Source organism: Eretmochelys imbricata, chromosome 2, assembly GCF_965152235.1.
Source record: "Eretmochelys imbricata isolate rEreImb1 chromosome 2, rEreImb1.hap1, whole genome shotgun sequence".
In the NCBI taxonomy this organism is placed as follows: domain Eukaryota; kingdom Metazoa; phylum Chordata; order Testudines; family Cheloniidae; genus Eretmochelys; species Eretmochelys imbricata.
This window is the reverse complement of record NC_135573.1, coordinates 209,840,339-209,854,570: the sequence shown is the minus strand read 5'-3', so window position 1 is coordinate 209,854,570 and position 14,232 is coordinate 209,840,339. Positions and strand designations below refer to the sequence as shown.

General features: G+C 40.9%; 1 protein-coding gene across 1 annotated transcript in view; it reads right to left on the bottom strand.

The window, feature by feature from the left end:
* RAPGEF5 (Rap guanine nucleotide exchange factor 5) overlaps positions 1-14,232 on the bottom strand; it is a 223,447-nt gene that overhangs the window by 142,116 nt on the left and 67,099 nt on the right. Inside the window, exon 7 of the mRNA XM_077809349.1 lies at positions 9,006-9,054. Within this exon, the coding sequence (XP_077665475.1) occupies positions 9,006-9,054 (49 nt within the window). The remainder of the gene's footprint in view (positions 1-9,005; positions 9,055-14,232) is intronic.

The window sequence follows — 14,232 nt, the reverse complement described above, 5'->3', positions numbered from 1 at the left end:
AGTCAATTTCCCTCCACCAAGAACCAGACATAGCTCTGAAACAGTTGGCAGGCCCTTGGGAAAGTGTTGCCCAGACAGCTGTGCAATCAGCTGAGTAAATCAGCTAATTAAAAAAAAAACAAAGAGATACATAAAAATTATTAAAGAAAGAAAGAATCCTGCTTAGAGCATCATTTGATAACTTTGTATCTAGGAATGCTCAGCAGGCACCAGATAGGATAGATGTGTTTGTAAACTGTGGATTGAACTGCTGCACTGATAACAATGATGTTAGTTCCTCCCAAACAGCATTCTAAGATGCTCTTAATATTTATGGTTTGTAATTTAAATCAATTTAACCATAAATTACTCCAGCCTTTTGTTTGTTTTAAAATGACATGGCCATGAAATGTAATGTTGATTTCATATCTCTGGTGTGCAAATGGTCATTAACTTTTGTTTGACCTTAGGTGTAGAACTAATATTAAATTTGCACAGAAGGTTACTCATTATGGTGGTCTAGTTTCCACAAAGAAAATAGTTCCCAAGGGTCTTAATGCTGGAAACCATTTCTCAGATCTCAACTAGGAAACAGGACCTCTCCCCACAAAACGCAATAATATTTCCTCTTATTCTGCAGAGTTTTATCAAGGAGCAGCAGATAATAGCTATGGTAGGACTCTGAAATCTAAACAGAGCAAAACCAATGTCAGTAAAAGAGCAGACTGACGCAATTAAAAAATGTAGACTTGGTCTGTCTGACACCACATTACAGACAGAAAGGTTAATTTGTGTTCAGTTCCTCTCCACTGTAACTGAATGACCTCAACAGGAACAATATCTCAGCTTAAATAATTGTCAAACACAGGAATGCTAGTATCATAGGACCATTGTTATTTCAACAGTATAATAATATCCAGTATACTAAATGATGTTCTGGAATTCATTCATATTACAGAAATGTCTTCATTATGATTTTCACATGTATTGTATATCTAAGTTTTGTTTACCAATACTTTCTGACTGTCCAGTCTCAGCTTAATTCTGTGGTGAATTACTTACCATTTGCTCCACATCTGACTGCCCAAATTCCACATAATATGATTGGTTTCAGAGTAGCCGCCGTGTTAGTCTGTATTCGCAAAAAGAAAAGGAGTACTTGTGGCACCTTAGAGACTAACCAATTTGAGAGCTGTAGCTCACGAAAGCTTATGCTCAAATAAATTGGTTAGTCTCTAAGGTGCCACAAGTACTCCTTTTCTTTTTACATAATATGACTGTGCTCTACAAGGACTTCATTTGAGAAACATACCTCTGACTAAACAAGCTTGGCATTTTATGCTTATTTTGTAATACAGACTCAGCTATTATTGATCCATTTGGAATTTGTAAGTCTGATTCTTCATTGCCGTGCACCTTGTGTAGTCATTTGCTACACTGCAAAGTGAGTGTAAATTGCTCCCTATGCACAAGTGTAAGATTTGCACAAATATAAGATTTTACCTATTTCACTCAAGAAGCAAAAGCAGTGGAGAATCAGGTGCAATAACTTTAAATAATCCCACTCTCTTATAACTAAATAATTTTTGCAGCAATGGGAGAGTCAGGGAAAATTCCTGTGTGTCCATATGCTCTAAACATACGCATCTAGCCAGTACTACTAACCTCTCATTCTCCTGAGCATTACATTTAAACCCAGAGAACTGAACTGCACTGAATGCTACTGTATCTTTAAAAAATAGTGTCACCTGACAACTACTGGAGCAGAATGCATTTTAGCAAAACTGTGGAAAGGTGGGGGAGAGACCATTAACTACTGGTCACAGACATGCCAAAGCCACGAAAAAAATGCAGAAATTGGGCTTGGTTTTGGCTTAATTGGATTGTGAGTTGCTTGTTGGCTAGTTTGTGGCTTGTTGCTTCTTTTTTTAAAATCAGCTCCCGGCAAGCAGGAGCAAGGGGATGGAGAGAGTCAGGGGTGCACAGCGGGCCCACCACAGTCCCAGACTGCACGGCGGGGGGAATCTAGTCAGTGTTGGGGTTCTTAGGGATTGGCTTGTTTTGGCCTTCCTTTGAAATGGGATTAGCTTGATTTTTGGCTTATTGTGAAAATCGGGGTGATTATCTACCACGTGAAAGTTGGCAACTGTGGATGGACATATGATATCTGCTAGCAAGCAGAGAGAGAGAATGACACATGGAAATGTTAGAACAAGAGATTGAGCAGACTATAACACGGGGTGGGCAAACTTTTTGGCCAAAGGGCCACATCTGGGTGGGGAAATAGCATGCATGGCCATGAATATAGGGCAGGGGCTGGGGTGCAGGGTGTGGGAGGGGAGTGCAGTGTGCAGGAAGGAGCTCAGGGCAAGGGGTTGCGGTGCAGGGAGGAGTGTGGGAGGGGGCTCAGGGCAGGGGGTTGGGGTGTGGGGTACGGACTCCGGCCTGGTACTGCTTACCTTGAGCAGCTCCGGGGTGGCAGCAGTGTGCAGCGGGGCTAAGGCAGGCTCCCTTCCTGCCCTGGCCCCATGCCCCTCCCGGAAGCGGCTGGCACCACGTCCCTGCGGCCCCTGCAGGAGGGAGGGCAGATGGCTCCACGCACTGCCCTCGCCTGCGGGTACCTCACCTGAAGCTCCCATTGGCCGCGGTTCCCCATTCCCGGCAATGGGAGCTGCAGGAGGAGGTGCCTGCAGGCGGGGGCAGCGCACAAAGCCCTCTGCCCTTCCTCCCCCAGGGGCCACAGGGACACTATGCTGGCCGCTTCCAGGATCGGTGCGGGACCCACGGCGCCACGAGGTGGCGATCCCACGGGCCGGATCCAAAGCCCTGACAGGCCAGATCCAGCCCATGGGCCGTAGTTTGCCCACCTCTGCTGTAACAACTGGTGTGAGGTGAAATACTGCTTCTATTTCACATAAAGCATTCTGCATGCTCAGTCTGAAAACGAAACAAAGAGGATTCTGAGTGTTTGGAGAAGAGAGTCTGTGGGTTCCCCCCCCCCATATGTTTATTTGAGCGAATGCAAACAAAACATCCACCCAATAACCTCTTTTTAGACCAACACTGACTATATTTTAGTTCACAGTCAATGAATTTAAGGCTAGAAGGAACCACACAAATCATACAGTCTGACCTCCTGAATATCACAGGCCACCAAGGGCAGCCAGCACCCACATACTAAACCATATAACTGAAATTAGACCAAGGTATTACAACCCTCAGAAAACTAAACTATTATGTGCCATAGGAAAAGAATAGGAAGAACTGAGGTGCACCAGTGCCCGAAGACCCTGCAATGGCAAGAAATTGATCAAGATGAACCTGGCAAGCGAGCCATGCCTCACACTGCAGAGGAAGATAAGAACTCCCCAAGGTCATGACCAATCTGACCTGGGGCGAAATTCCTTCCCAGCCCCACATATGGTGATCAGTTAGACTCTGAGCATGTGATCAAGAACATCCAGTTGAGCACCTGAGAGAAAGAGTGCTCAGTTCCACCTCAGAATATTGGCCTGCCCCGTCCAATGCCCCATCTCCAGCTGTTGCCATCTCTGATGCTTCCGAGGAAGGAGATCAAAAAAAACCCATAAAACAAACACACTCCTGACACAAAATACTTTGGGGGAAAAGATTTCTACCCCTGCAGGTGACTGTCTGAAGCCTTGAAACATGAGATACAGTTCACTGTTGCCCACTCTGTGATGCTATGTATGAAACATGTGTCATCCACATAATCTTGTTGCAATATTAAATTCTTATGCACAAATTCCTTATAAAATGTGCCAAAATATTTATCTCAAGAGTTTCAAATTAACTGCAAAATCAAATAAAACAGGACCAAATTTTTCCTTGGTGTAACTCCGCAGATTTTACTGAACTTACTAGAGTATGTTCTTTTGACTATGACTCTTTTAATACCCCAGAATTGTGTGTGATTTACATACCGTTAAATATACATAGGAGAAAAAAGGGTGCAGCTTTGTTGTTTCAGTGTATGATAAATCTATCACGTGTTACCCAATGGATCTTTGAGCTCACAGCACAGCTAAGGGTTGGAGTAATGCAGATGCAGAGTATTAAGGATATTAAGACACTGATAGGAAGGAACACTTCATGTAAGCTTAACTGGATGATGCAAAGAGCTGCATTCTTTGGTGCTAAAGGGAGCCATGTCCAAACTTTGTGAACCAAAGGCAGGTCTACTGCAGTGAATGACCTTTCCAGAATCATGCAGGAGCTTGGGTCAATCTAGTGCGTGTTCCCTCAACTACACAAACAACTTTGGTGGCTTGAAAAGGCCATTTCAGACAAGCCAATGTGTCTGCCCTTTACTTCAGGACATGAAATTGTTTCGAGTACAATATTGCTGATTGTGTTTTTAGCTGCACCTTTTATTTAGAGCTACAATGCAGCAAAGCTTTTGAGAAAGACCTGCAGATTTTGCTATTTTTTCCAGTTATGATTCCATAACCATCAGAGTGGAACACCAGATGGGTGAAGGGGAGCTTAAGATGACACTACCAGTGCCTACCTAAGGTGGGGCACTCCTAAGTCATTGTTTTGAAATGGTGCTGAATGTTACCTGAAGCGAACATTTTTATGAGAATCCTGTCTTATCCCACACACACTTCTAAATTTGACCCTCGTATTTAAGAACTGAACATCTGAAGGAATTGAAAGGTGGAGTGAAATAAGGTCCTGACTAAAGAATATATAAGTCAGTCCACTGAAAAGACTCCTTAAAAAAACCCACAAAAGGCAGTAAGGTTTTATAGATATCAAGGTCACAAGTTTAACCTTTTCTCATCTGTTCAAACTTTTCCAGTTTTCTCCACAGGGCAATAAGTACACCATACTTACCGTATGTCACTACTATTTTGTTCCATAAAGTGGAATAAATTTTTTCAATCCTCACAGACTTTCAGCTACATAAAAAAGGCAAAATGAACCAGGATAATTTCACACTGCAGGTTTTGCATCTGTCTTCAGCTTTTAATGTACCGTGGCTTGCAAGAGTATAAATTCAAAAGGAATTTAAAGTGTTCCAAGGCTAAGCACATACACTGAAGTTTTCCATATTCTATGCATTGATCTTTGGTCACCGATTTTGGTCAATATCCTGTACCTCATTTTGAAATTTAGATAGGTGAAAATCTACTTGAAATTGATGATTTTTGTGTCCTTTACAATGCTGACCTTACAATCAGTGTTTAACAAGTAAATACAAAAATTACATATTACAGATTATTTACATAACACCATTATGTTCTTATGACAAATGAAAATTCTCTTAAAAACTATTCAGTTAAGAGACTGTTTCCTTCAATTTTTGGAAAAACAGCACATTATGGGAGCTACCAGCAACAAACAATATTCTAAATAAATTGATAATTCAAAACACCAACATTCCTGTAATTTAAGGCTGAGAAAGGTCCTGCCTCTTTTACCTGATTCCCTAAGAAGACTCCAGTCTCTCCAAGGAAAACAAGACTTAATTCATCTAACTATTTCTAAGGTTAATAGACAGGAACAGCAGCAATTTTCATGCATGCTTTATATACCACAAAGAAGAGCACAAAACCATTTTTCTCCCTTGCAAGGCTCCTTTACAATGAGTTTTAATCTAATCAAATAAAACTGTAACAATGGTGTCTGGGCACTGCAATGTTGCTGAGATATTCAGTTGCTACGAGTGGTGAAATTTAGTCTTCCTTTTTTGGTTTCAAAGATACTGGCTTAAAACAGTGTGTGTGCAGAATTCCAAAATATCTATCTTCTTGTACCATGTCAATCACAAGGATATCTGAGCAACATACATATATTGACATGAATGTCACAATAAATGTCTCTCTCATTTTCTTTCCCCTGCTTTGAAAGGAGTGGTGTTTTTTGTTTGGGTTTTCCATTTTTGCTTCTACCATTTGTGAATTGCCCCCTAGTTTTGTCCCTTTCCTCGAGTAATTTCTTGGAAGACCATAATCCTTTTCTCAACGCCCTAATAGATTTATTTATTTACTGGTAACACACATTCCCCATCAAGTATGGTCTGGTATTGACAAGAACATGGTGCCTCTTTCCACCATGGGTATAAGATACAAAATAATTATAATTACCTCTTTTCATATGTTGATGAAACCTCTTCTACCATGAGCATGTACCACGGCCAAATCTTATTTAATTTTTAAAACAAAACAAAACACAACCGGAAAAAGAGTGGAGTTCTGATAAATACACACATTTCCTCTAGGCACCCAGAGTTAATATTCCCCCTGCCCAAGCACAGCAAATATTATTTACCTTTCTGTAAAGCAGGCTACAATGTTTGCATGAAGAGTGCTGTATAAAAGCAGACAATGTGACCAAGTGATTATTGCTATCAATATCATAGAAAAACAACATCAGAGTACAAATCAGCCAGTTTTGCCAGCATAATTAAACCACTGTGTGGGCACTTCCACAAATTAAAATCACTCAGGGCCAAATTCCACAGTCCTTTAATCAAGCAAAATACCCATTTTTTGCCCTAAACAAAAGTGCTAACCAAAGCTCAAGAGGAAATGTTTAGGGATACTGCAATAAAAAATACAATCAACACATGGGCTTCTGCAAAATATCCGTGTCTTGAGGGGTTCAAATCTGTAAGAATCTTTTAAACAGATCTCTACAAAGAGAAGCAGATTCCTTCATGTGTTCAAGTTCCAGTCAGTACATAAGGAAGCCATACTGCACCAGCCCTGATTTGCAGTAGAGTAGCCACACGGCTGCTCTCCCTTACATTAGTGGCACATGCTCTCCCTACAGATAAGCCCTGTCTCACATCAACATGCCACCTACATCAGGATGGGAGTGAGGATAGTTAATTCAGGAGCCAACTCCACTGGTTTTATGCCAAAAGAGAATTTGCACACAAATCTTCTTTGTCTGACAGTTGGTGGTTTATTTCCTGTAAACATGGTATTTTGAACATGGTTAGAAAACTATATGATGGAAAGATGTGGGGCTTTCAGATCTTAACATACTGTAAGAAGCTCTCTCTCGGAATACTCCGAGCTTTATCAGGCAAGACACACTGAGAAAGCAATAAAGCTTATCAATATAAACTAACAGTCAAGACTAGAGCTAATGGCTGTGACCTTAACCATCAGCAACAAAGTAAATAAGAGTAAACAGCTATCCTAATTCACTCTTCCCCTAAAACAATAAGAATGTTAACTTAATTTACACCTTACAATAATGCCTGACCCTGCAATACCTCTCCATACACTACTCCAACATAAGGCATTAAGAAATGCAAATACAATGTTACTGTTTAAAAACAAAAACAAGCATGCACTAGTTAAACGGACCATAGGAGTAGCTTTTTGCAAATTTGAGCTGCCATACCAAATTCTTAAAATAATGCATTAGAAAGGCCTTGCCTACCCTTGAAAGTTCTACCAGTATTGCTATTTCATTTAGGGGTAGGGTTGCCAGACATCCGGTTTGAGTGGAATGCCTGGGAAAAGGGACTCGGTCAAAAAGGTACCGTCAACCAGGCTGTTAAAAGTCCAGTTGGCAGTGCAGCAGGGGCCCAGGGCTAAGACAGGCTCCCTGCCTGCCCTAGCTCCGAGCAACTCCCGGAAGCAGCCGCCAGGTCCTTGCAGCCCTAGGCGCATGGGCAGTCAGGGAGGCTCCGCACACTGCCATCGCCCCAAATGCAGCTCCCATTGGTCGGGAACCGCAACCAATGGGAGCTGGGGGGTGGTGCCTGTGGGTGCGAGGGCAGCACACAGAGCCTCCCTGGCCACCCATGCGCCACGGGACTGCAGAGACCTGGGGGCTGCTTCCCCACACCCCGAACCTCCTGCCCCAGCCCGGAGTCCCCTCCCACACCCAAACTCCCTCCCAGAACCTGCACACTCCCAACACCTTGCCCCAACCCTGAGCCCCCTTCTGCACCCCAACCCCTTATCCCCAACCCCACCCTAGAGCCCACCCCCCCACACACACCCCAACACCCTGCCCCAGATCGGAGCCCCCTCCTTCACCCCAACCCTTCATCCCCAGCCCTAACCCAGAGCCCACACCACCACCCAGAGTCCTCACCCCTGCCCCAGCCTGGTGCCCTCTCCTGAGTCCCTCATTTCTGGCCCCACCCCGAGCCCTTGCCTCTTCCCCCCCACCCTGCACCTCAACCCTCTGCCCCAGCCTGGAGCCCTCTCCTGTACCCCAAACCCATGTCCCAGGCCAGTGAAAGTGAGTGAGGGTGGGGGAGAGTGAGCGACAGAGGGAGGGGAAATGGAGTGAGTGGGGATGGGGCCCCAGAAGCGGCAGGGAAGGGGCAGGGGAATTCGGTTTTGTGCCGTTAGAAAGTTGGCAACCCTATTTAGGGGTATGAATTTTTCTAAATGGTAAAATCCCTAGAGTGTGGGTTGCACTACACCAGTGTAGTATAGACAAGTCCTAAGGCAACATGCTCTTGGTGGCATTTTTGCTGTCACTTTATATCACCTAAAAGGAGATGTATAGAAGCAGCAAAATATACCCCAGCAAACAAGGACATAGCAAATCATTAAAAAAAAAAAAAAAAAAGGGCCAAAACAAAGTTGGCAGTAATAGGGAAAATACACAAAGAAATTTGTAATTCACGATCTTGTTAACAGAAATATCACAACATTCAAAATCAAGAACTGTGCATTTGTAATAAACAAATAAACATTATTACATATAAATATAAGCAAAAAGAAGATTTACACTGTGCTTAACTAAAGCAGCCCCAAACAGTTCACACTCTCAGCAACTATTCTGCCTTTACACTTTATCAGGTGGGATACCAGATGGTGGGAACACCACGGTAATTATATAGTGTTGATACAAGAGACTCTTCCACCACACAGTCCTTTAATGGGGAATGAGATTTTGTATTTCTTGCTTTCTAATACAACCTACATTTTAATAAGTCAACAATGAAGAATCAAATACTTTAATAAATGACAGAGAAGAACAATGTTATAAAGCCCCACTAAGGACCAATTGTCTGTACTCACCTGACTTTCTTGCTTTCAAAGCAATGACAGCAGCTAGTTCTTTCTGTACCTAACACATGAGAAAAAGAGATGATGATTAGAAATTTATAATTAAACAGAAAAATGCGGTATCGGCAAGATACAGCAAATTAATAATCTTCCAGATATTAATTGCATATAGAATAATATAGATGTTTCACTAATTTGTTTTTTCTGTTTGGTTTTAAAACCTGACCCACGTTTTCCAGCAATCCTATTTTTCTTTCAACTGGGAATGCTGTGACTTTTTTGTGATTTTAGTTTCATGTAAATTTTGCATATTCCGTAGAGATTAAGCCATTCTGTTGACTGTGGCATTTGATTTATTTTCTCTACAAACTTCTTCTCGTGTATGTACCTAAGGCTTCCTCACCTCTCAGTCAAACGTTTGTTTTTCCCTCTGTGACTGCACTGCAACTCTGTGTTTGCTTTGTGACTCCAGGGGCTAAGGTGAATTCTCCGTGCTGGAGTTGGGCTGAGGTTTTGCAAGCATATGCTATGTATTTATTTACTCAGTAACATCTCTTCATATCACCAACTCAATCAGCTCTTCACCTCAAAAAGATTGTTTTAAGACCAAAGCTGTAATGGTAATTAATATTATAGGGTGGTATTTTCTTTCTTTCTACCCTCATACAGGTGAAATACACCAGTGCAAAGCACACCACACCATCTAAATCATGATCATCTCCTCCACTATTTACACATTTTTACCTCATTCCATTTAGTCTGTCAGCTCTTATTTCTTACTGAAGAACAGGGATGGTCTTGCAGCGAAGACACTGGTCTACAAATCAGGAGATCAGAGTTCCATTCCTGACTCCACCACACCCTTCCTGGATAACCCAGGGCAAATCTGAATTTATTTTTGCCTCAGTTTCCCCATCTATAAAATGAGGCCAGAAATATTGATCTACTTCACAGGATGTTGTGAGGCTTAAGTTAATTCATTGGCAATGTTTGTAAAGCTAACATGCTTTGATGTGCACTGATGGAAGGCACTAGCGAAGTTTAATTCATTATTGAGTTAATTATTTTACAGCATCCTGCAGGAAATTATTATTTCTGGAGGAAGAAAAATCTGCAATATTTCCCACTCCATCTACAAACCCACCAGTTTCTCCTCATCCTCCCAAATGAAACACAAAAGAGGAAAATCTACCTATATCCTTTTTATTGATCCCCAAAACACAGATTTATTACTTCTAAGATGACTCTCTTTTAGAAAGCATTGAAGATATAAGATTAATTCAAAAGCACATATAACAATCCAATATAAACATAATAATGCCCTTGTAACCTGCACAGTTTGTCAACTCTTCCCTACAGAGAAGGGGGGAAGGAAAACCCAAAAGGCAAAACACCAACTAAATTTTCCGTTGTCAAGTTTTGTTTTGTTTTGTTTTTTTGGGGGAGGTGGGGGGTGGGAAACCCAACCTGAAACTTTAGAAAAAAAACATTTATTTGCAAAAGGTTCCCATCTGAACAAAAGTTTGAAAAATTTAAACCAGCTCTATTACCACTATTCTCAGTGAGATTCTTTTTGCCCTCCCTCAGACCAGAAGATAAACAGTGAATGATTATTTCATAAATAATAAAAAGCACAAGTTTGAGCATACCCACTCAGTGAAACAGAAATTAATATTGAGCTTAAGAACTTGATCCTAAAGGTGCTGAGCAATCTGACTCATGCTCCATCAAAATATTTAAACTATGTGCGTAACCTTAAGTATGTGAGTAGTCCCATTGACTCTTTATTGTTCCACAGCTTGGAGCAGTGATTGTCACAGTAAGGGGAAAGTATAAAAAAAGACCTTTTAACTGTAGACAAACGAAGAATACTCAATTGCACTTCCAGAGATTCTGAAAATTATCCCTTCTTCTCATCCTGCTCATCCACAAAATAATAACCTGCCCCCTACTGCCATAGAGAAATACATGTCTTCCATAAGATATTCTTGGCCTAACAGGGAAAAGCCAAGCCAAGTTCCAACCAGAATTCTTCACTCGTTAGGTTAATGTCTACAGATGAATTCCTCTACTCAAAGAAGAACTGGAACAGAATCAGAAAACACTCTGGCCTGTTCTCCAGCACACACGGTTTCAGTTACTTCGCTAGCAGCCTCTGCCTCCACCCTATGGAGAACTTTACACGTGTTATACCTTAAATTTATTACATAATTAGCACCATGCAACTCATGAATCTCTTTTAATGGTCCTTTCTTGATCAGTATGTCCAATGGTTTCTGTGAATGTTACCTATTGGACTTTAGTCAGTTTATAAGTACAGGAAGGTCTTTTGCACTTTGGGTGTGTCTATGCGGCAACTGGGAGTGAGCTTCCCAGGCAGGTAGACAGACTCATGCTAGTGGAGCTTGAGCTAGTGCACTAAAAATAGCAGCTTGGACATTGTGGCTTGGGCAGCACCTTTACAACTGAACACATCTCACTGGCCTTCTTCTAACCAAAAGCCCACAAAGGATTCAAGCTAAACAAGAAATACGTGAATATTCTCTGTAATGTACAGAGCACAACACTGGGAACAAAACTGTGAATATACAATCCTCTTGAGCAGCAACAGGTCAGAAGAATAATATTTTGTATGAATTAATACTTGTAGCTGGGTCTAAGAGTCACTAAAACTGTTTCTAGGCCAGTAAATGCTTCTGGGCAATCAGAGAGGTAATTTTGTTAGTCATACATTCATAGGGTACAAGCTGCCTTGCCATGCATAGAACAGCACCTGTTTCTAGTCAAAAACGGAACTGAATGACGAGTGACTGGCAGAATCTGTACACTCAAAAGACAGAAAATGGTGTTGCAGTGTCGGTCATTTACAGGGTAAAAATTATAGAGTTGGGGGCTATTGAAAGATACAATTTCTTCACCTGTCTAGCAGCTACCTGATGTCTTGTATATCTTAGAGAATTAAAGATGCAAGACATATCCTTAACGCTATTGGAAATGCTAATAAAGACTCTCAGCTATGCCACAGACTGAATAAAACACAATAATTACCAGCAGGTAAATAGTTCAGACACAGCATGGGCCTACAAACTAAAGCTCACTAATGGCAAAATTCTAATTATATAAATTTTTATAAAATCTTCGCTATCATAGAATGTTTTTCTTAACTGGAATTTAGCTTCCTTTCTTGGCTTCTTTGCTCCCTATTGGGTTTCATTACCAGGTATTGTTTCTTTTGGAAGTTTTTGCGTTCTCAGAATTACAGTACAATTTGCCTTCTCTTGATGACTCAGCCACTCTGGAACTGATTAGTTAGGGAAATGCACATTTGTTTTAAACAATGGTTAAGGGGACTGTAGGAGATAATAGAGATAGCTATGGTTAAGAAAGCCAAGTTTGGTGGAACTGCAGGAAACAACTGCAAATGATTTTGTTTCCAGCAGAATGGTTACTTTAAAAAACAAACAAACAAAAAATACCCACTCTAAGAGCAGAGACCTTTGTAAAAGACATGAAACTAACTCTTAAGACTTGTCTACACTTAAAACACTACAGTGGCACATCTGTGCTTCAGTGTAGACACTAACTGCATAATCCTAGGTAGGTAATCCACCCCCCAGAAAAGTGGTAGCTAGGCCACTAGAAAAATTTGTCTGTTGACCTAGTGCTGCCTACAAAGGGATACAAGTCGGATTAACTACACCACTTAGTGGTGTGGCTTTTTCACACCCCGATGGACCTGGTTAAACTGACCTAATTTTCTAGTGTAGACCCGGCCTCAGAGTGCTAGTCTCACTCTTCCCCACTCCTAAAACATGGTATTGCTCTGTTCTGTGATGGATGAAGCAGAGTCTGTCAAAACAAATGAATCTAGTCTATCAAATCATTTGCTCGTATTATCAGTTAAAATGAGCTACTACCAATGTTGCCAAGCCGAAGTCTATATAAACCTATTGACATGCAGGCAGTTAAAGTGCCTGAATGGATACATTTACATTGTGTAACCTATTTAGTCATGAATTTAAGCATAATATGCTAATTATCTTTGAGTTTTGAGAAACATTCCAAGGCATCTAACACTGTTTACACGTCCCATGCGGCTCTCAAAAAGAAGCTTCTTTACTGTGTCCTTTCACTGACTGTTCAAACCAGAGCACTGTGGGAAGCCTGATGTGTGTTTATATTGCAAAGATCTTACACCACCTGCTCTTAGAGGTTTTGTGATGAAGCAGAGCATTAGGATGTTTATATAGTATATCTGTGAAGCACAGTTTCCTCATCCTTTGAGAAGTCACCAAACAGCACAGTCAAAGAGCACACATTGGATTTACTTTGTATTTTTAAAGTACAAATTAAACTTTTGAGTTTTTGTGCCTTGTTGTCTAGGATAACCTGAGAGAGAACATTTCATGCAAATTCTCATTTTCAGATTCTGAGAGGATAGTCAGCCTTTCTTACAGTTTAAACTCACATTCAAAACATTAACACAGAGAAGACTATTTCAAACTTTTGAAAAAGATGTAGAGGTGGTAGCGTTAGTCCAATAGATAAATAATTTTTAAAAATGCTCATAGTTCTGACTGTTTAAGTGCACTGTCTCTTTTTGTTTGAGATTCCCCAAGTCTGTCCTTCACTAAATCTAGAAGATCCCACATATATACCTGACATTTATTTTTAGTTCAATAGAAATTTATATAGGCACTACCTTCTTAACTATGGCCACTTAGGTTCCTGCTCTTCCATGTAGCACCAAAAACTGCAGTGGGTGCAATAACAAAGTAAAATGTTCAAAAGAATGGTCTTTTTAGACTCTTTAGACATACAGGAGGATAAGTGAGCCTCTAATCTACATAATTTTTTTTTTTACATCCGCATTGTTTTCCAACATAGGATACCATTTAGATAGCATGTTTGGTTTGTAGTGGCAAACTTGACACAAATTATATATTCAGTAGCTCAATTTCTTATGGTAATTTATAGGCACAGCTACTGCTTGAAACATGCATTTTAAATTAAGCCCAGATTAGTCTCCCCAACAAGACATGCAAATACAAATTTTGCCTGAAGCTGTTTATGCAGAAGTAAGATAATAGCTTGCCCATGTGTATTGGGTGAATGAATGTTATCCAGAGATTTCATTCAGTGAAATGGAGCACGGGAATTGGGTATCCCTCAGAAATGTCAAACGTGTTTAAACTGAAATAGCATGTATAATATGCCCAATGAACATATAAAGTCTAGG